Here is a 22891-nt window from a genome sequence, read left to right as displayed (position 1 = left end):
TGAACCCCAAACTGCTGCTCCCTGTAGATAGACCAAGCTTTGCATGCAGCTGCCCCCATTGGTGTGTGTGTGTGTGTGTGTGTCTGTGTGTGTGTGTGTGTGTGTGTGTGTGTGTGTGTGTGTGTGTGTGTGTGTGTGTGTGTGTGTGTGTGTGTGTGTGTGTGTGTGTGTGTGTGTGTGTGTGTGACTTACACTGCAAAGTGCTTTAGAGCTGTTAATGAGTGGAAAAGCAATATGGAAGTGACCTTAATTAACCATTTAATAGCTAATTCACTAATGAAGTTCAACATTAGTTAATCAGAGGAAGATGCTCCGTTCTCCAGTTGTCAGCACGTCTTGAAGGAAAAACACATTTAAGTACTAATGAGAAGAAGCTGGAACAAACAGGCTGAGATTAAAGCCCTTTGACAGAGAAACGGGTTTATCTGTATTGACAAACATTTTTGTTTTAGGATGTCCAGAGTGAATTAATCTGAAGGCATATTAGGCCAAAAATGTTTTCCCTTAAAGAGTTTGGACCCAACTTTGCCATTAGTCCACAAAAGTGCTCAAACGTCAATAATTGCTAATGTCTGGGCTTGGACTTTCATGTGCATGTTTTATGTTTTCTTCTGTGTTTTTGAGTATATTTGCCATAGTTTAATTGTTTAAATTTATTCTCCATGTGGACGAGTCTAACAGCATCCAAACAGCTTCTATATAGATTGGGAAGCTCATATTTACTTAGTAAACCATAATGCTAAAGCTAAGAGTTGTTTTTTTTAAAGATGGTGTCAGAAGGAGACAGCAGCTCTGCAGCTCTCCAACTGTTTACACCTACTTTGAAATTCACAAGTAATGAGTGCAATGAAACTCCAGTAACTGTGACTGTGTTACTAATTTCATGATTTTAATTGCTTTCTAATGTGTTACTGCCATGAATAGTGTCACTGTAGTGTGTGTGAATTTGTAACGCTGGTATACAGGAGCTGAACAGGAGCAGGGACGTTTTATATGACAGATTCAGAGATTTCATACATATAGACTTTCTGCAGATGATGCTGGATTTTGATGTATGCAGTCTGCTGCATGTGTCTCTCATGAGTGTTCACACTTGTCAAGTTGTATGCACATGAGCTCTTGCGTGATTATTCTGTCACAGCTGTTAAGTGGCAATGGAAGCAAACACTGCTATCTGAACCTTGATGTGCGTTTAATGAGTAGAGCGATTTGACTTCTGATTCAACAAACAAACTGGATTTGGGATTGTTTAAAACAAGTAGATTCAGCAAACTTCAGCTCCTCATTTTAAACCTGTCATGATACATGTTTTGTTCTTGTGTTGTTTTGAGATTCTAACTTCATCTCTTAAAATTGTCTCCTTGACTTCTCCTCCTTGTGTCTGATTGCTGTTCCCTGCTCTGATGGGTTTCACCTGTGCCTGAGTGTGTGATTGTCTTCACCTGGTGGCTGTGGTACGTGTCGGGCGTCTTCTGTCTGTGTGTATAGCTCTCCAAGGAATTTCTTTTGAGTGTGCCACGATAACCAGCAGGCAAAAACAAACTCAAACCACAGGAACATTTTCTACAGTTTTATTCAACACATAAATACAAATCCTCATCAAAGCACTTTTTAAAAGACAAAAGATTTTTCCTATGATGCACAACTGTGCCAACACACACACACACACACACACACACACACACACACACACACACACACACACACACACACACACACACACACACACACACACACACACACACACACACACACACACACACACACACACACACACATATAATATCAGAAATAAACTATACGTGTATGTAACAAAGCACTGTTTTCAATAACAACAGAATATTTAGACTTCAATCAGATGTAGTCCAGAAGATATTATTTCATTTTGGGATTCATTTACGAGGGTTTCAGATGAAGTCATTACATCTTTAAAAAAAAAAAAAGAATGGCAACAACATACAATGATCCTGTTTATGTGATTGTGAAAATTGTACAGATGATACCGAATAACAACTTTCTGCCAGTGTGGTTATGAAGCTGCACTGCTGATCTAAAGAAATACATTTTTCTCAAAAGTTTAGGGAAAAACAAAAACAAAAAAGTTGACCAAATAGTTAAACTGCAGGTTGAATGGTTAAAGACCCAGAATAATGCAAATCCCTTGAATAGACAAAACACAAGAATGTGACTGGTTTTAATAAATAGTGAATGTTGATTAGGATTAGGGTTATCACACTCCGACCTCCGTCCATCCTCCATATCTACAGTACTTCAACCAATTTATGACTGCATGGAGGTGATGATGTTCCCAATGTTATGACTGGACAGTTAATCAGAAGAGAACAGTGACAGCGCACACAGCATGAAGAGATAATCACACACATCTTCACCCTTATGGGCACTTTAGAGTCGCCAACTGACCTTACAAGCATTCTCTCATCCACAGGGAGAACATGTTAACTCTACAAAAAGTCCAGAGTGCAAACCACTACAACACTGTGCCATTCTTGTTTTGACTGCTTTCTACATTTTTAACTCCGTGAGTTCTCAGCTGGTAAAAATACCGCCACAATAATCCCGCATGCTTTCAGTCCGGCACACAGGCACACAGCGTTGCTCTGGAAGTTATGAGAGTTATGTCGCGGTGTCTACGTCACGGCAGCTGTCGAGCAAACGCTCTGTTTACAGTTCTTTGTCCGTTGTTAGGAAATAAAAGCAGAAAAAAAAGTTCAAAAAGTGCCTCTAAAAAAAAACCCCACTGCTTTTATCAAGTATTGTTAAACTCTGCAGAAAAAAGTAGAATAGAGAACTCATTGCTTTTCATATCAAGACGTCATGTCTGTTCTCCAAAATCTTGACAAAATGGGTCAACAAATAAAGAATTTCACTATAGTGCCACTGATTATGTACTGGCAGCAAAGGAAGCAATGAGGATTTCAGACATAAAAATAAAAAAAAGAAAATTAAAAGATTGCAGTTTGTTTATATACTTTTCTTTGGTAATGAATAAGTGTAGATGTCAGCGGACACACTTATAGTATGTAAAAAATCGGATTAAATGATTTTCAGAGATAAAATATAAGAGAAAGTTGCTGTTCTTGGGCTGCAACCCAAATAACAAGACGATCTTCAAGTCTGAGACATTCCACAACGAATGAGTGTCTTTCTTTAAAAGTAAATAGCACCACTGGTGCAAACTTCAGGAAGCTAAACAACATCGACCATTCTGATAATATGAAGGGAAGAGCTAAAAGTAATATATATTTTATGAAAATGCATTATTTATCCAACTGAATTCAAAGTAAGTAAAGAAATCAAACAATGATAGTCATTGTGCAACAGATAACGGGTTGGACAAATTAATTATTATTTCATTCACTGGCTGTATGCTCACTGCATATCAAATCAGATGCCTTTACTGTTACTGTGAGCTGTGCAAACATCGACATTGAGGGAGACACTCTTGTTCAAAATAGACATAAAAAAAAAACAGGACAAGGCAAATAACACATTGACAAAAAAAAAAAAAAGACTTAGAATGAAGCTTAATAATAAAACTCTGTGTTGGCTGAGGTGCAAGTACATGAGTAAAGTCCAAAATAGATCAAATAAAAAATCTGACAAAAATAGATTTTGCCATCATTTAAGAGCTTAAACAGCCATCGGATAAAAACTTTTTGTTTTCATTGATCTGCAGCACCTGTCAGAGGGCAGCAGGTCCAACAGGGTCTGTCAGGTCTCAGATGATGTTACTGACTCTTTTGAACTAGCGTGTCGTTGCAGTGTCTTCCAGTGGTGGCATCAGGCAGAAAATGATTTTCTCTGCTGCTCCCATCACGCTCAGTCAGTTCAGATGAGGACACCATGATTTTGTAGTTGAATGCTCAACTTATTCTTATATATTTATATTGAAAGCTGTTTAATGGCGGCCAAGCCTCACTTCTTCACGCTGCCTTCTACACAAACACGAATTCCATCCAAGTAAATAGTTTTATGGTGTAAAATGAAGTTTATAGAAGCCTTTGCTGACAGATGTTGCAACTGTAGACATTTTCCAACCAAACACAGAGTATTTAGTTTGTGATAGATCCACCTATCTTTTTTTTTAAGCAAAGTATTTTAGAATTCTATATAGTTATTGTGTCTGATGGTAACTGAGAAAGGCGACTATGAGAAAGATCTATTTTATTGCACATAAAATAAAAACAATAGTTGTGTTAGACATACGCAGTCACTTTAAAAAAAACAAAAACATTTACACTTGGAAGGTCATTATCTTCACAGACAAACCTTGTGAAATCTGTCTCATCTTCACAAATAACATATTGAAAAGTAATTTACACTAAATCACAGCCTAGAAATAAAATGCCACACTAATTTTGGATGTCAGGTCTTCAAAGGAAGGCGACAAGATTTTGTTGGTAAAGGATGTCTGGATACAAAGGCTATAGAGAACATTATCTAAGGAAGTGGGAGGCGTTGAAGGTGTGAGTCAGGAAGGGATGTCCTTATATGCAGGGTCTTATTACATGTCTTACTTGTGATGTTCACAACAGTTTATAGTATTAAGCTGTATTCATTATGTTGACATCAGATTCAATTCTAATGTTTATCCTAATGAAATGACATTTTGGTGGGGTTGAGGTGGTTTATTTACAAATCACACCACAGATATCAATTTTCTTCGCACAAAGCGTCACACATATAATCCCAACTCACTTGTTTTGACGCCTATTTTAATATTCTATTGTAGCTGTTCTTGTAGACCCTTAGAAGGACTAACTTTACCATAATTACCATATTATTATTACCTACCAAATTCAAATTCCTCATGTTAAACATATCTGGCCAATAAAACTGAATCTGATTCTGATTCTGATTCTGATTCTGATTTGGGGTGATAGAATTACATGCAACACTTAAAACACAGGGATTCCGTGTGGTGCAGCAGTGGTTTACACTCTCGCCTCACAGTGAGAAGTTCTGGGTTCAATTTCCGGCCAGGTCTTTCTGTGTAGACTTTGCATGTTCTCTTCATGTACATGTGGGTTTCTTCCCACAGTCCTAAATAAAGCATGTGAGATTATTTTTTGTACGTTGTCTCCACCTATGGTTAGCTGATGATTGGCTGCACAACACTTAACAGGACAAAGCAGTATAGACGGAGGACAGGTGGGCTCTTCCGGTTGCAGTCAAGAGCATATGAAGAAGGGTTCTAAACTACAGAGAATTAACTTTCCAGAAGAATGTTTTATCATAATGATACAAAGCCAGATAAACTATTCCATTTTGTGGCACATTGTATTTGCAAGCAAAGAATAATTGATGTGGTTATATTATTGTACAATTTGTTCCTCAATGGCCAAAGTGTATCCCAAATTCAAACATATTCGAGCGGATTTGTAAATATCCCAAATTGTCGTTTTGATTTAGGTTCTCTAGGTTCTCAAAGCAAAGGTGTGATTTTGTTAAAAGCAACACCCTAGTGAGGGCTGCAGACCAGCAATACCAGTCGGTTTCATGTCTACCATGAAGGGTCCATTCATGCTGAAGCTTTGACCATTGCGGCCGCCTGAGCTGCCACCTTCCTTCAGGTGAACGTGACTGTTGCCCGCCTGTAGGGGCTGCACCTCAGCCATCTCAGGTGGCCTGGAAACCCCCATCTGCCCCTGCAACATGCACTGAAGGCAACAGTTTTATTTTTGGAGTGGCCAGGGGCACTGTGGCGCACTCCCTAAGGCTCCAGTTTACTTCAGGATGAGACGGCCCAGTGGCACTCTGAGCCGGGATTAACAAGCAGAGAGCAGTTTGTCCCCACAGCCACTCGCCGAAGGTAAACCAGTCAAACTCAGTGTCTGTTGATTGACAAGCTGGTGGTTCTGCTGAACCTGTCGGCCAGGTGCTAACCTGCAAACGATGCATAACATTTGATAGAAGCACGTGCACGATCTGAAATCTTAAACGCATGAAACATATCAGACGTTATATCCACGAGAGGGAGAGCTTGCAATGCAAATGTTTGGCATTTTAAATGTTTCTGCACTATGTTGTGCCATAGCTGTTTAAAGTATGCATAAGCCAGCAGATAAGCACACTTGCACATCAGCACATGGATTACATACATTCTGATCCTTAAATCCACTTCAAATCACCATTCCTATTCACTTTCTTACTTCACACTGTTTACTTTGCAACAACTCTCACTTCAGGTAAGTGGTTCAGTATAATCAAGCAGCAGCCTTGTAATAATTAAATGATCTTCCTCTATTTGGCCTAATTGACTTCTTTAAACCTCGATAGATTGAGGTCATAGCACAGTTTTATCACAAAGCTAATCTTACACTTTCCTCTTTTGAGCTGCTGCAGTGGAAGCTTCCCAGATATTCAACCCCAGAGCCTTAAAAGGGGGCTTCTCATTTGTCAGCTGGCCTCCTTGTCACTGTGATGAGAGAAGTCACTCTGACAACAGGGAATAACAATAAACATTTACTCAGATTCAGAAATACAAACATCTCAAGGCGTTTAAACACTTTCAATGCTACACCTTCTTTAATCTCAACATTTAAGTCAGGTAGGGCTAAACTAATGGAACATATCACACAAGCTATAATCCTCCTGCTTTACTTGATCCAAACCCAGGCTCTGCAGGACATAAATAAAAATGTATAAGAAATCATCGCTCTGAAACACAAGGCTGGGTTCACAGTCGGAGGAGCTCTGAGAGGATTTGGGTGTCAGATTGATTTCCAGCAGACTGAGGCTGTTTCTGTGAGTGCTGGACGGCGGGCAGCAGGTGGTCGGTGTCAGGATGTTTGCTCTTATTTCCCCCGGGTTAAAATTAGACCGTGGACCTTTTCTCGTGCCAACCAAAAGACACTCCAGTATTCAGACAGAGAGAAAACAATTCAGCTCCGGTTGCCACTCTTGTCAGGACAAACAACTAAAAATGTAGTAAAACAGCCAAGTCATATGACAATATATATTATATTCTATAATGAGTCATTTAAAACAGTAAAACTCCACTAGGAAGCTCTACTTTAAACAGTTTGTCTGAAATAATCCTAAATGGACTGCAAGGAATGTAATTTTCTTGTTTGTTTTGTGCTGTTGTGAAGTCACTGGCTGAAAAGTTGATTCCAACTTTGCATGTTTTGAGCTTCTTTGGTTATGGACATTAGCTTGTTGCTGATGTCCCCTCCTCCCTGCCTGAACTTGGTCACCCGTCTGTATGTGTCAGTCTCCATCCTTTGGGTTTACATTTATTTCTTGCAGGGGTCATTTATAAATCTGACAGTCTCCTTGAGAGACTATTTTCATAAGTAGTTTGTCATCATTTCAAAGAAGCCTTGCCATAAGCAACAGCTTCACATGCCTTTCTATTTCCAAGAGACATCCTTCTTGCTCTCTTGCAGCATCTTCAGGACACAATTAAGAGTTTTGAAACTCGCTAATGAGCACGTTTGTCATGGGAGCTCATAGTTTTCTAAGGTCAGCTGCAGACTTGTCTCGAAGTCATTAGTGTGGGTTAAATCAGTGCAGCTGGCAAACAGCTGAATACACTATGCAATGGAGTAAAAAAAAAATGATGATGGCGACAGCCTGGCAGTAAATCAACAGAGGTGAAAACAGAAAGCTGGATGAAAAACTGTGGACTCAAACATCAGTAATCACTTGAAGTGGATTTTTTTAATCATATTCCAAGACACATAAACTACCTCGAAATATTTTTCACAGGATAAAATGAATATCTGTTCAGATTAAACACAGAAAAGACTTACTCGGTTTTACTACTCCAGGAAATCACAAGAGATAATAACAAGATTTAACAAAGTATTTTATCAACTTAATGCTTAAGATAAGAACAATGATGAAGTGATAGTGGCAGCTGTTTTGGGTTCTTTCCCCCCTCCTGACATGGTTTACAAATCTTCATAGTATGGTCCAGCTGTAAAGAAAAACAAGCAAGCAAACAAACAAACAAACAAACAAACAAACAAACAAACAAACAAACAAACAAACAAACAAACAAAAAGGTCATCAGTATTGGTACCACTTTAATCATCTATTCTACATGGCTATTTTTGCTAAATATGTAACTCTAATCAAATATATAATTTTTGAATATGAATATAAGGAGATATTATTGAATGTAAATGTTGTGATCATCGGCTTATAGTCTTTGTTTTCTTTCACTGAAGATGTACTTTTTGGCTCAACCTTGTTTTGTAAAAAAAAGAAAGAAAAAACCCTCTTTAGAACATTGCACAAGGCAATGGCATCATTTCCAATTCAGACATAAAAGACACAACAGTTACATGTAAGGTAATTGGCAAAATACCATTTGTTTCATCAAAAAGGAGTTTTGGGAACCTTTTAGTCTGTTCAAACAAAAGTATTAACAAGGAGTCATTTTAGGAGAATTTAAATTACCTGGTATGATTAAATTAATTACCAGAGCAAGTATTTTGTCAAATAATTCTTTAATGCTTAAAGCCTGATTCTGATTTTGACTAAAAGATAAGTAAACTCATATTTCATTTGTATTGCAGGATTGCAAAATGCTGATGGAAGTCGGCTACATGAACGGGTTGGAGCCTGACCTTTCCCAGCAGTATCCGCCACCCTTAATGCCAAAACCGGGCAAAGACAACGCAAGGCTTCAGAAACTTAAGAAGAAGCGAGCCAAGAAAAAAGGGAGCCTCTCTCAGACGCCCATCCCCTTTCGCGCTTGCTTGTCGCCTGTCAACGAAGCGAGCACGGACCTCGAGCACAGTGATCAGTCCAGCCCACCGAGGACACCCGATACAATCTACAATGCAGAGCCTTCCATGTCCAGTTTCCCCTTTAGCTCCTTCTACGATCCCTCTGCATCTGCATTCCCTCATCCTCAGAGCAATACCTGCAGCCAAACTGGCAGCTTCCCCCTCCAGCCTCATACAGCTCACATCAGGATGACCGAAGACCAGGTGGCTCCCTTGTTCGAGTGCTCTTCTTTCTTATTCGACGATGCACGTCCTTTCATGATGCCACCTTCGATTTCACCGCCCCCACTGCCACCTGAGCAGGTTCCACCACCACAATGGCCTCCTACTTTCAATTCGAACAGGATATCTAATTCTTATGGGTCAGCCACAACAGTCGCCCCAGGCACTGTGTCGCAATCCAGCCCTAAAATATCAACTCACAATTTGACCCTATCGTCGGCCACCCTCAACTGTGGCCTGGGCCCGGCACCTTCTCAAGTTGCAGGATTACCTCCCGTCCCAGGGCTACTATCAGTTTCAAACACTCACACACAACCTTTTATTTCCAGCCAGAGGGAGACAAACAGCCGTTCAATGGATCCCTCTCAGTGCCAGACGTCATCTTGGACTGCTAGACCCATCAGTAATGGCAACTTTGCTCCAAGTCAGATGTCCCCTGAAATCACTGCCTCAAAAATATCACTGGTTGAAGCAGTGAATGGTCCGAGGTCCGACGCCACACAAACTAGGATATATACATCAAAGGCAACATTTTATGAGCTCTCCAAGCCCACGTCCATCCAGGACCTTACATTGTTAACCCACTCAAACATGGAAACACCAGTACCTGCTGCATACCGGGAAAAAACAGCTGTTGTGAAAACTGAGCAGAAAATGTCTGCGATCAGAACCCCAAGTGTGAGACCTAATACTCCTGCCTATATACCAAGTCGAGTTTCCACACCCATTTTTGAAATATCAAAACCAAACCCGTTTTTATTTGCAGCAAGTCCTGCTTTCAACACCTCCCAAGATTTACAAGCACCAGTTCTTCCCAAGGAGGCTCCACAACACAAGCCATCACATCAGGCTGGAGCAACAAGGAAACCCCCGCCTCCCACAGAGGAACAAGAGCAGGCTGATATTAACGTAACGTCCATTCAACAAGCCAGCAATTACAAAGAGAGAGACATTCTAGATATCAAAGGAAGTACAATAAATCTAAGTGTTACCAATAATGAAATGCACCACAGTGAAAATATGACTGCATCTGAGTTGTCTGTGGTCAAACCAATAGTACAAGAAACTGTTACCACAAAGTTGATAACAGACCAAGCTTCAGAAGACAATGTTTCCTCTTTGCCAAAGGTTCCCTCATTTCTTTCAGTCCCAAAGAATCTCAACCCAACACCAGTGATTTTAATGCAAGCACCGCCAAGTCCATTTTCTGCATTTTCCCCCTATCGTCCTCCTGTATTCGAAGCACGGAAATCTTTGTCATCGCTATTGGAGAATCAAATGTCATTGGCAACCTCAAAGCCCAAATCACGGTCTACATATTATGGGCTTACTCCAGTGGAATATGTTGCCTATGGTGGCATTAGGACTCTTACATCCCATTGCAGCCCTGAATCACCCAGGATTAATGAAACCACAACAGACAAAATGGATCTATCTTTGGAAGGCTCAAAGCCCCACAGACAGCTCAATGGACACATGGATCTGTCTTCTTCAGTTCAGAGTTCACAACTGGTTTCACCTCCAAAGGATTCAGAGCTTCCAGTTGAACGGATTTTCACACATAGCAAAGATGTTAAGGAAAGTCAGTCGGAAGCTCATGAAATTGGAGTACAATCACTTAAAACTTCTAATGTGGATGTAATAAAACCTGAGCTTTCCCTTGGCTTGGCACAGAATTCAGTGCAACAGTCCACAACTGATGTATCCACACCAAAAGCCTCATACTCCGAGGCTTCAATACCAATGCCTAAAGCAGGTGAGGTACACACACAAAGTGCAGCACAGATTACCATAGAAGCAGCGCTTAAAACAACATGTCTAACAGTTAGCAGCTCTTCCTCCACCTGGGTTAGCGTAGATTCAAACACTGAAACACAACATAAAGCACAGATGGGAAATGTCCCAGAAAAAGACACTAAGCATGAAAAAGCACCTCCGATTTTGCAGTCTAATAAAAACTGGACAGGAGAACCCAAGGTAATAAATGCTAAATACCAGCCTCGAAAAGAAGAGGTGGCTCCAGTCCAAGCTCATCAAACTGCTAGCCTGGGTCAATCATCAGTTTATGCTCTCAATGCTCAGCTCCCTGTCAAGCCTGTAAGGAATCATACTAATAATGATAAGCCAATGGTTCAGTCTTCTGGAACACAGAGTAGCATCACAGATGGTACATCCATGTCAGCCACGCAAAAGCCCACCAAACCCAGTCCAGAAACTCTTCTTCCTTGCAAAGTGGCTCCTGTCCCAATTCCACACAAACACGAGGAAGAAATCAAACAGCACATCGAAGAAAACAGTGATAAAACAAACATTGTAAAATCATCTTCTATTTTGGGTACTAATACAAATGAATCTCAATTCCAAATCAAATTCACTGAAGGAAAAACGATTGCCTCCACAGGATCAGTTTTAACTCATGAGCCTGTCACGGCATCTGTATGTTACGCTCCCCAAAGCATCTGCACAGTATCTTCACCTGAGCAACGAACCAAATTAATACAGTTACTTAATGCAAAGGGTCAAGCTTCCAAACATAATCCAACTGTAAACAACATGAACGGTTTACCCTCTTCAAATTTGCCAAATATACCCACTTTAAATGCTTCCTCAGTGAAACCTAAAGCGGGCATCCCAGTACTGCACGTTACCACTAATCAACCACTCACTTATTCAGATATTCAGGTTTCACAAGAGAAAAATCCATCGAATGTGCCAGTAAAAGTGGCACAAAAGCTAACTAACAATCAAGATAATGTACTTGTAAACCCACAGACCAACACAGTATTTAATAGTAATAATAACATTGTCAAAGTAGGAAATTTTAATGCAGACATAAGCAGTGTAATAAGTGAAACTCTAGGGGTAAGCAAAACTCCTCTCCAGAGTAAAGAAGCAGTTGTGCCACATAAAGAAAACACAATGGCCGAACTATCGAACAATATTAATAGTGACACAAACAGATGTACCAGCTTAACAGTAGAAAAAGAAGTACATGCACAAGTATTCAATGAGAGAGCCGGCTTGTTGACTGGGAAAATACCTTTAGAACATTCACCCACCACACCTTTTGGATTGGCAAACATTCATGGTACTGAAACCAAATCAAAACCAACTTCAAATCTTTTAAAAGAAAACATGCCAAGCACTGAAACCAAACCATCCAACAAACCAATTGCAAACCAGTCAAAGTCTTCAGCCAGCACCGTTTCACCTGGGAAACCAGAAGGTGCAGAGGTTATTCAGCATGAAACTGCACAGATGAACAAATTCAGTTCAAACAAGAATATTCATAAACCCCCTACTGCTGACACCAAACTTCTCAACAAACTTTACTCAGAAAGTGATTTGCCAATGACAGCAGAAGCAAAAATATCTGGCAAGTCAACACTTAACAGTTCGCAGGCTACTGTACTGCCTGTGCCTTCGAGCCCTAGAATCAGGCAGGTCCCGCCAAAAAGCCCTCAGATGAAATCAGATAGACCCTGGAGTCGAGCTACACCAGTCCAGCCAATAAACCCTAAACCCTTCTCTGGCTCTGGTGAGGTTGCACCTATTCCCATTCCACTCACGGGAAACATGTCATCTGACACAACTGAGAAGCGGTTTGACACTCAGCAGCTTGTAGAGGGACAGTTAGGTATCAGTCAGCCTATCATAGTCAATACATCTCTGGCAAGTCCAAAGATTGCAGCCAAATCTAAAAGTGAAGCAGCAACTTCCATTTCTGCCAGTTACAATGCAGTTAACAATGTCAGCGTAGAGCAGAAAACTACAAAAGCAGCAAGTCAGATTGTGCGTTCTGAAAATAACGTTCACACCAGCATTAGTTCTTTGAGCTCCAACACTGTCAAGGAAACAAAAAAATCTAACAGCCATACTGTAAATACTCAAATCATCTCACACAATACATTGAATAACTACAGTGCTGCACATGATCAGACTCTCAATGACGCCTCTAAAGACTTAAAAGTCCCACAAAGACCTCGAACATCAACTAGACCTTGGGCTTCCCCTCTACCAGAACGAAGACGTTGTTATACACCTCAACGGATCTATACCCCAACTTTACCTCAATCTTCTCAAACTCCTGTCTCCTTTGCCTTAGCTAGCCCAATTCCCAACGGCTTGACAGAACCAAAACTGTCATCAGTCATTACAGATCCTATTAAACCTCCTATTGAACCTCTACAAAATAATAATTCCACTAAATTGGATCAGCGGTCTGATAAGTCAATTTCAGAAGAGATCGCCAAACAAGAAATGAAACCAACTACAGCAAAAGACATTTCAATTTCGGAGGTAGAGGTACATTCCCAAATGCAAGACACAAAAGCATCTAAATCCAATAAAGCAGTACAACTCCCCTCCACAAAAGGTACCCCTCCAGTAAATGCCAATCATGTTTTAACCAGTAAAGATAATGAACAAGCAGATTTAAAAGTTAAGCAGGAAGAACAAAGGCCTTCAACTGCCACTGTTTCTACAGTGGCAGCTGAAGTGACACTTTTACATACAGATACTTCAGAATCCCTCTCTGACATTACCCTGCTTAACAAACAATCCAGTCATGTTCAGCCTTCAACAGAGCAACCAGTAAATAACAATTCCCAAGCACAGCCAGCTGCAGATACTGACATAAAAGCCCCGGTAGTTCAAGCTGCTGTGATTGACTCTGCCACTCCTGCCTCTTTGCCTCAGGCCTCAGTCTCAATCAAAGCTCCATCCCCAATCAGAGGAACATCACCGCCATCTCAGCAGAACGCTGGACTCAAAGGCAAGGACGTTCTGAAGGCACCGACACCGACGGACACCCCGGCAGCCCAACCCTCCACGAAGTCAGCGACATCAACTGCATCTTCAACTGCTGACCAGAAGTCTGCGAAAGCAGAACCCCCCGCTTCAACTTCTGCGCAAACGGCTGCCAAAAAGCCAAAAGGCCTCAAGGGTAAGCTCAGCGGTTGGACACGGCTGAAGAAACACATGGTTGTTGAGGCAGAAGAACCGGCGTTTCCAGAGCTGGAGCAAAAGCCTCAGGTCAAGTCCGAAGGCAACGACGAGAAAAAAGATGAAGTCGATGACAAACCCTCGGCCGGTCAGGAGGTGGTCCAAACCAAAGAAGATCCTAAGGCATTGAAGATGTGGGACGCACTTCTCTTTGGGATGTTCTCCACCAAGGAGCGAATTATATACCAGCTCGACCCCAGCAAGAGAGATCCAGACAAAGAGAAAAAGCCCTCCAAAGACAATCAGGTGGATGTTCCTTCGTTTGTTAATCGTCTGCCAATTTTACTTTACAGCCCTAAATTTAATGCCAGGAAATTGAAAGAAGCTGCTGAGAAGCCCCTCACAAAAATAGCAGCAGTGTTCGAAAGAGGGTTAATAAAACGCAAATCTCAGGATGACGAGCGCAAGGACTTTAACAGAAAAGCCAGAGGATTCGGTCCATCAGCAACTATTGATGAATAATAATGACTGTTGTCATTAATGAATGAAGAGGGATTTCTAATGGAACTATCTCCTGTGTGGTTTATCACAAAAAAAAGAATTTAAAAGTGACTTGATCTTGAGCAAGGAAGCAGCATTAAGAAAATTATATCAAAATTAGTTTTTTTTAATTGAGAGAAATCAAAAAGAGATCGATAACTGCATAATGAATATTTACTTCACCCAAATATGGAGCATTGTCACAATTTATTTTTAAAACCATTTGCGTGTCAAATCTTTGACTCATTCATTATATTGTGAATATTAGAATAATTTGTGAATATTAAAGGTGTAAAAATAAGTAGAAATGACCTTTGATGGCACGTATGGGGTCAAAAATATTATTACAGCTTTAATACATGGATGGCATTTAAGCACTTTTAATAAAGTCAAATTGAAATGTGACTTAAAAGAATAAAGATAAAGAAGAAAAGGAATAGCACACAAACATGTTTTCTTTTTCATTTGATGGAGGCCTAGAGCGAGCTATGGATACACGTATTGTAGTCACTCAATAGATGGTTATATTTTTGAAGCTTTTATCTCTTTTCTATTTTTCTAAACAAAGTGGGGCTTTTAGTGTGCACCTCTGGTAGGCCTTTTTTTTTTTTTTTTTTCAAATCGCTGTAATAATTGGGGCTTTTACATTCCTGGGGCAGATGGATTTGGGAAAAACTGCAAAAAGACAAACGAAGGGTGGAGGTTGTGTCGGAGAGGAACTGAGAGGTTTGTGTAGGTGAGGATCAAAAGAAGGTCAGTCACAATAAAGCATTCATATTAATGTTACAGGGGTTTTTAATAATTTCAGACTGATGATTCAAAAGCTGTTGTCGCTTTCTGTCCACTAAGTGCCAGCTGCATTTACTGGAGGCCGAGGATTAAGTTTATAGAAACCTTTACAGTGGTACGAATTAAGGGAGGTGGGACACATGTGAGGAAGTAAAGAATTACGTTTTTATTCAAGAGACTGATGGTAGAGTCCCATGTGGAATCCAAAGAGTTAAATACTATAACATTAAACATTTAATCATCATTTGTAAGTAAAAAAAAAAGAAGGGTTTTCTACACAGACATGTGGTGTTTGTACCTGAGCACAACTAAAGTGTAAATAGTACGATTATGAAGTATTCTCTTTGACAACTAAACTAACTTAGAGGCAAGTTTGACACATCATTTCTATGGGACTGACAGAGATCAACAGCAGTGTCTTACTTGGTGATATGATACAATGGTTGTCTCCATTATAACAGACTAATTGATCCAAGTTAACGTCATCAATTTATTTGTTTTCTTGATTTTTGGGTGGAATAAAGTAAAGAAAGCTATGGATGAGTTTTGATCACAAACAGGATGTACGATAGTGATGATGATGATGATGATGATGATGATGATGATGATGATGATGATGATGATGATGATGATGATGATGATGATGATGATGATGATGATGATGATAGGCCTACTGTAGGAAGACTGACTGATTAATAAAGAGAATACAGTTGTAGGATCGCGGTTGTTATCCGAAGTTCGGATGTTTGTTTTGATCCGTTTTGTCTCTTTGCTGAACTTTATGAAAAAAGCATTTTTTTCCCAAGTAGATCATCTCAACGTGGAATTTCACTTGATGAGGGAGACTAAACCCTTGTAAACTAAGCACAGCCCCATTTATTACACTGATGCTTTAACATGCCTTTGTTCATTGTGTGATTTTTAAAAATGCATAAAGCGTTGTGAAACTCCCTTATTGTATTTGTCTCTTTTTGAAATTTTTGTTTATATGGTTCTAGCAAGTAATGCGTAGTAATAGACTAGGATTGTTGTTAAAAGCCATTTCTGGTTCTAAAGTGCAGGTTTTCTATTTCCCTGCAGATACTCCGTCTTTAAAAACGTAATTGTATTTGTGAGTATAATACAACTACAATGATAGAAGTTAACAAATCAACATCATGCTGCTGGGAATGTTTTCACCATTACAAATAAAAACTTACATTGAAGAACAGAATATTTAAAACATTCAACATCAGTTTGTGTCATGAACATGATGGATGGTTGACAGGTTTTACCTACCTGACTGAAAGCTGACATTTTCACTGCAGCCATCATCAGTGGGAACCTTCTCATACTTCCCGTGACCTGTCACCATAAACTTGTATTTTTTACCGCAGGAGCTCTCCTGAAAAACAGAGGCAAGTCCCCTCAAAACATAATGTTTAATATCAGCATTCACCCACTGTTTAGGACGACTGGAACGCGTCTCAGTCAGGCCAACAGTTTAAACCAGAGTGACAAGCCGAGCTCAGGCAGAAATCAAGCAGGGTAACGAGGGCCGATCTGTTAGATTTTGTGCCTCATCTTGATGGTGAGCTTTAATTTAATTTTACATCTCCTTCTGTTATCAATTTCAAGGCTTCCAGCAGGAGTCATGTGACATCAGCATCCTAAACCAGAAACCAGAAACGCCACAGAGCCTAATTAAGATCTTTGAATAAAGATCAAATAAGATCAAGAAGATATAAATGTTGCGGTACTTTTTTCCAGAAAAACAAGTTGCAAAATAAAAATAATAAAAGGAAGAAATCGTAAGCTTCGATCACCAGACTGTAAATTTTATACTCTTCACATGTACAAACTGTAAACTGTTTCCCCGCCAGGAGATAATGTGTAATATTGTCTCCCTGACAGCAGATGAATAACATGGAAACACAGTTTGTTGTTGTTACCACACGGTGGCAGGCTTTCACCGATTGCTCAGTGAAATTGTGCTGATTTACACCAGATGGAAAGAGGCAGGGCTGCATGGAGTGTGAGCACATAAAGCAAAAGAAAGAGTCATAAGAACTAAAATGGGGCGGGGGGGGGGGGGGGGGGGGGGGGGGGGGGGGGGAGGAAAAAAGAATCCATTCTAGAGAATTATTTGAGGGTTTAAATGCTACTCCTAAAACACAGATATGCGTTTAATGTTTACCAAATAAACCGATTCAATATTATTCCACAGTTTAAGGTCGATGGGTGCTGGAAACACCATGAAGTGGTGATTTTATTGCTCTTGGCAGGAATTGGCTGCAGGTTGTAGTTGCACGCATGTAGCTGCAGCTGAGCGTGGGAAATAACAAGGGCATCCACATTAAGCCACTGGCAGAAGTTCGTTTTACAGTCAAAGGAAATGACAGAGGTCACAGTGAAGAAGAAAATGTGAAAGTAATTACATCAGTGCAAACAAATTGTGGTATAGTTATCGGCCAAACAGCGGGTGGAAAATATGCACATGAGATGAAAGCAGGGTAACGTGCCCTGAAAAACTCAACAAGCTCAAGGGGAATACATATAATATATTTCATGCAAAAATGGCGGTTTGTGCATTGAGGAAGATATCTGACATACTGCAGGCTTGACCGGCGAGCTACACCTGCTTCCATCTTCACTTCCTTTCACCCACTGGTTGATGAGATCAGCCACACCAACTTTTAAAACATCTGCGTCCTGAGGCGGCAGTGAAAAACACATTCCTGGCATCAGTTCAATCAAAACAATCACCTATACAGATGTCATGGAGCCAGGAAATCCATTTATCATGCATGTCATATGTGCAGATCTTAGTAAAAACACATTTTACAGTGAAGCTGCACTATATGCATTATACACTCTGGATTCAGGCTTCTATCCACAGCATTTCTCATATCAGTATTGAACACCTTGGCTCCAGTGAAAAAGCACAATGAAACTGAAAAAGACTTAAACTCCACAAAAGTGATTAATGTTGGGATAACACTTTTTTTGAAACAACATATTGGGAGGAATCGTCATCATTTTTGGAGCTCAAACTGACCTTGTGTGGCGTGACTGAGTTATTATTTTGAGTCCCGGCTTCTCGAGCTTCAAACATGTTCTTCTTGGATGCGACAGGTTCAGTGGGACTCATCAGGTCTGTCAGTGCCTGGCAGCCTGATCTTCCCTCCTTCGAGGAGACCTGAGATAAATAATACCATCAGCCAGGTGGAATACCTTTTCTTTGCATGAACTCAGAAGGTCTTGGAGGGATTAAATTTGAAATGCTGCTTTGGACCGAGAGCATACTAGAAGAAGTGTTGTGATTAAGTTCTTTGCCTTGGACACAACCTGGAGAACTGGATGTCCGCGGTGGAGAATCAAACCAAAAACCTCTTGGTTTTGACAGTTTGCTAATAGATTTACCTCCAGAGCGTGAGTGTACAGCTCCAGCTTCTTGTCAATCTTGGAAATCGGAGCAGGTGGAGGCGTCTTCTTTATGTTGCTGGTGCTGGAGGAGAAAAGATCAATTATTTGATTATCTAATAGATTATTTGACTCATATTCTGTGTAGATTTCAGTTATACTTCATCAAAGCAGAGGGTTTGTATTCTTTCCAAAGGTGCTGTTGTTCATTTCCAAACATCAAATTGAACAATTGTGTATTAACATAAATCATTTTTTGTTTATTTTCAGGATAATTGACAACAGATGCAGTTGTAATGTTGTTATAAATGGACTGTATACTGGCACTTTAAACATGTTTTCTGTATTGGAAATGCATTAGGTGATGTTTTCTGCCTCACCTTCTCCTCAGAGACTCCGTCCTCTCTATAATCTAAAGGAAAAAAGAGAACACAGTCAATATAAAAAATGCCCAGGAGTTTTCAAAACAATATGTTACAGTAATTTTGCCTTCTGTGCAAAACACACATAAAAATACAAAATACCAAATAAATCCATGGTTTGTTCAGCAAAACATACATAAAATAAAACTGAGCTTTCCATTTTTATACATGAGTGATTCCTAATGCAGCAAATCCAATAAACTGTCAAATAATCTTTCATTAAACGTACCATAATTACTAAGGCTATTTAGAACTGACACAAACCACAGACCTCCGAGGAGCTCTCATTCCTCGTCTGCAGCAGCACATCCAGGCACTTTACAACAGTAATAAACATTTACACAAACTCTACTTCCTACTCTTTAGTATACAAGTATTTTTTAAAGCATCCTTTCTAAACTTTTGCATGGGGATCTTTCTATAAAGTGTTCCACACTATCTTATGACATGCAGAAAACAAAGAGCCATTCTCCCTCCTCTTTGCACTGAGGCTCCCGGGAGACTCTGAGTGCGTCTGTTTTCTGGAGCTGGCCCTGGATGACATAACCCGCTATCTTTGACCCCGACCGTTTTTGAAAAGAGGAGCTCACCGTGCATTTTCCATCTGTCGAGACTCGGCTGTTGGCTTCATCCTGCACAGAGAAACACTGAGCTGAGGCACGGATCACTGCAGACGATGATTTAATATTTCCATTGCCCTCAATCACTTTGGAGCCCTTTTTTTAAACTCCCCCGGATAAATTGATTAAGGTTGTGAAATCCAGCTTTAGTTCTGACTGCGCTGGTTGGCAGACATAAAGGAGTTTAAATGGCAGATCACATGTTTCTTCTTCATACAGACGATTCATTCGTTTTAATTTACAAGGTACTTACATTTTCTTTTTATAAAGTAGTATTTAATGCTGATAAAGAAGGAACCTAATAACTTTATTTTTTCCTTAAGTTGTGCCTTAATGATGCACATAGCGGTATTCACTTATAAGTTCAGCAGAAGTCAGTTGGAGGTCGACGCTCTAAAATTTTGATTTACACACTTTTTGAAATAAATACATTTTATTGAAAAGAAGAGGAGGCAGCGACTAAACAGCTGAGATAAACATGCGGACAGCAGAAGACAGCTTGGCAATAGTGAATCTAATGTGTTATCATGGACTGCTAATGCATTACAGATAATGTGGCCGCAAGCAGATGTTAATTTTACTGATCGTTTGACACTTATTTTGAAAGTTCCTCCACCAGTGAACATTAGTTTAGTTACAATAGGCAAAGAGCAACAGCTTCAAGGAAGTGAATGCAAACAGTCCGCTAGTTGAACACAGAGACAGGCAGTAATCTTTAAAGCAGTGATTTTTCAAAATGATATAAACAAATTAATGAAGGGTTACAGGTTCAAACTCTGTAGGGGGCTCATCTCACCTCACTTTGGAAATCCTTGGCAGAAATCGCTTTACTGTATAATCGATTCATTCAAAAACTGCAGACAGGTTTACAGCTTTTCCAGAGTGTTTAGTAAGTGTACTATTACAAAAAGTGAGGCCACCGGTTCATTTGTGTTTTGTGTGACACTGAAGCAGCTCATCCATCAGATAAAAACAACAAATATCACTATAACATCACATAAAATATATTAGCACCGTACTCACTGGGTAGAACTGGATGAGGAGTTTCTGGAAAGACATCAGGGAGCATCAAAAAGACAAAAACACAGTTGGTTAAAATGTGTTAAAAAAAACAAAAACAAAAAAACAAACCCATCATTTCATCGCCACAGCTGTAGACATTACCTCAACAAGAAAAACAATGGCCACTCCACACATGAGGAGATCCAGTAAAAACCTGAAGCCTCGCTACAGACCACCCTGGGTTTTATGAGCTACCTTGAATGTGGGGCTCATGGGCCCGTAGCAGTTTAACGGCTCCTCGCTGTCGATGCTGCTGCAGGCCGAGAACTCCGATTCTGCGTTGACCTCCTCGGCCCTCCTGTGGCCGATCTCCTCTGATCTCTGGAATGACATTGAAGCAAAGCCTATTTAACAGTCAGCAGTTGGATTTCAAATCACTTTCATTGAGGAGCAACAACATGAAAACACTTAAAAAGCCGTTCACTCTACTTCTCAGTACTGGGATATTTGGTGGTACAGGACTAATGAATAGCTGGCAAAGAGTTGGTGCTAAAAGCTGGAATTCTTCCCCGTGCTTTACGTCATATCTGCTTTCAAGCTACAGTTCACTTAAAAACCCTGCAAGCCAAAGCAACAGTTTTACTTTGTTGCTTCAGATTTAGAGCCAAACTATTAACGGGAGATTTTAAAACGAAGATGTGCACGTTTCATCAAGCCATTAAAAAAAAGAAGGAAAGAAGATTTTAAAAAAATCCCTGCTTCCTCTCCCTCCTGTTGAGAAAACATGTATAGACAAATAGCTGAAATAGTTCAACTCTTTTTTCATCTACTATGATGCTTTTGTGTCAAATTTTGAATGTACAGATAAAACGATTTATTCCGAAGAGCAGAACCATGAGATTTCAATTTAGAATCTTGGTGCTATCCTCTTTGACAAGCTTTATTTTCTTTCAATTCAGTGGACTTCAATCATATGAGACATTTTTACGGCTTTACCAGTCTCACTTTATATGATCAGTCACGTTCATATACTCACTGTCTCACACATCAATGTAGAGGTTGGCAGTTAAATGGGTGCCAAGGAAGGTTCTTGCCAAAAACTGGGAGCAACTTCGGAGTTCAATGTCGTTCTCAAGAACTGTCCAACAGATGGAATGGAGGAAAATTTGCTCCACCACCTTGACAACAGCTGCCCCCAATTGTCTGCTGGCTCTATGGAGGCATTTTGACAGGGTGGGTCTGTGATTGATTTGTTTTTTGCTGAGGAAGGCTCCAACAAGTTTGATTTTCTGCTGCCAGTTATTCATTCATCTTTTGCCATCAAATATTATAATATGGCTTAATAGACCCAATGGTAAAGCTTGAAACAAGAGGGAAAAAAATGTCTTGCATTAATGAGGGAGGGACATGGTTTGGACATGAATGTAGTGCTGAAAAAGATGGAGAGGTTGGTGTGACAGTAGAGAAGGAAGATGATCCATGAAAAGGGGAGGGAACCACACTGTTGTTGTTTTATGCTGTAGACATACATTAGGAGAGTTTCTACCAGTAATGACCTTGGTGTGTGCCTTGTCTCGCTCCTCCTTCAACTCCTCCACGTTGTGTCTCGGCTCTGTCCGGAGGCAGAGGTCCTCCCCTCTGTGTGTGAAGTTCAGCTCTTCATCCTCCTCGTCCTCTTCCTCTTTGGGGCTTTGTTGGGCCACTGCTGACCTCCACTCCCTGTGTAATGTGGGCTTCTCCTCTTCTGCTTCCTCTCGCTCACTCTGCACCTCCTGCTCCACCTCCTGCTCCACCTCCTGCTCCGCCTCTCCATCCACCCTGCAGGTTGCTCCACTGTGGAGAACAGAACCACACCTGTTATTGGTGTTGCTATCAAAGTGATTTGGATTTAGATTGATGATTATTAAGGGAATAAAAAACGATTTTATTTTCAGTTCAAAATATCTATTATTATTATTATTATTATTATTATTATTATTATTATTATTATTATTATTATTATTATTATTATTATTATTATTATTATTATTATTCAAATCAATAAGAAAAATCATTACAAAAAGATGATCAATAGAAACATTTCCCTGTTAAGATTTTGTTAGGAGACTCCGCTGCACAAACAGCAGTGTTGGCTGTAGATTTATAGTGGTCTACGTCATGAATCTGGTTTGCTTCTGAAAGTCCAAGC

The 22891-nt window shown here is 40.1% G+C and overlaps 2 protein-coding genes across 3 annotated transcripts in view; one reads left to right on the top strand and one right to left on the bottom strand.

The window, feature by feature from the left end:
• The first annotated feature begins 5704 nt into the window (after positions 1-5704).
• Positions 5705-16202, top strand: LOC308106477 (uncharacterized protein). Of its 2 annotated transcripts, XM_080458250.1 has the most exons (3): positions 5717-5833; positions 8550-10740; positions 13683-16202. In XM_080458250.1, the coding sequence occupies exons 2-3, from the start codon at positions 10684-10686 to the stop codon at positions 14448-14450; spliced, it is 825 nt and encodes a 274-aa protein (XP_080314376.1). In that variant the 5' UTR covers positions 5717-5833; positions 8550-10683; the 3' UTR covers positions 14451-16202. The 2 variants fall into 2 exon arrangements, with proteins under 2 accessions (XP_080314375.1, XP_080314376.1); XM_080458249.1 differs by having other exon boundaries at positions 5705-5833; positions 8550-16202.
• The window catches only part of lsp1a (lymphocyte specific protein 1 a), a 29722-nt gene continuing 13301 nt past the window's right edge, over positions 6471-22891 (bottom strand). The window contains exons 5-14 of the mRNA XM_080458251.1: positions 22260-22536; positions 20959-21084; positions 20725-20748; positions 19672-19713; positions 19040-19071; positions 18660-18744; positions 18295-18435; positions 17850-17948; positions 16536-16641; positions 6471-7945 (exon numbers count right to left, since the gene is read on the bottom strand). Coding sequence (XP_080314377.1) covers positions 7920-7945; positions 16536-16641; positions 17850-17948; positions 18295-18435; positions 18660-18744; positions 19040-19071; positions 19672-19713; positions 20725-20748; positions 20959-21084; positions 22260-22536 — 958 coding nt within the window. The 3' untranslated portion in view covers positions 6471-7919. The remainder of the gene's footprint in view (positions 7946-16535; positions 16642-17849; positions 17949-18294; positions 18436-18659; positions 18745-19039; positions 19072-19671; positions 19714-20724; positions 20749-20958; positions 21085-22259; positions 22537-22891) is intronic.

Source organism: Lipophrys pholis (assembly GCF_963383615.2).
Source record: "Lipophrys pholis genome assembly, chromosome: 2".
Classification (NCBI taxonomy): domain Eukaryota; kingdom Metazoa; phylum Chordata; class Actinopteri; order Blenniiformes; family Blenniidae; genus Lipophrys; species Lipophrys pholis.
Note: the sequence above shows the minus strand (reverse complement) of the source record. Positions and strands in the feature narration are given on the sequence as shown.

Bases quoted from the DNA above. Each gene is read 5' to 3' on its own strand.
- LOC308106477 (XM_080458249.1), top strand. From the start codon at position 8,559: ATGCTGATGGAAGTCGGCTACATGAACGGGTTGGAGCCTGACCTTTCC.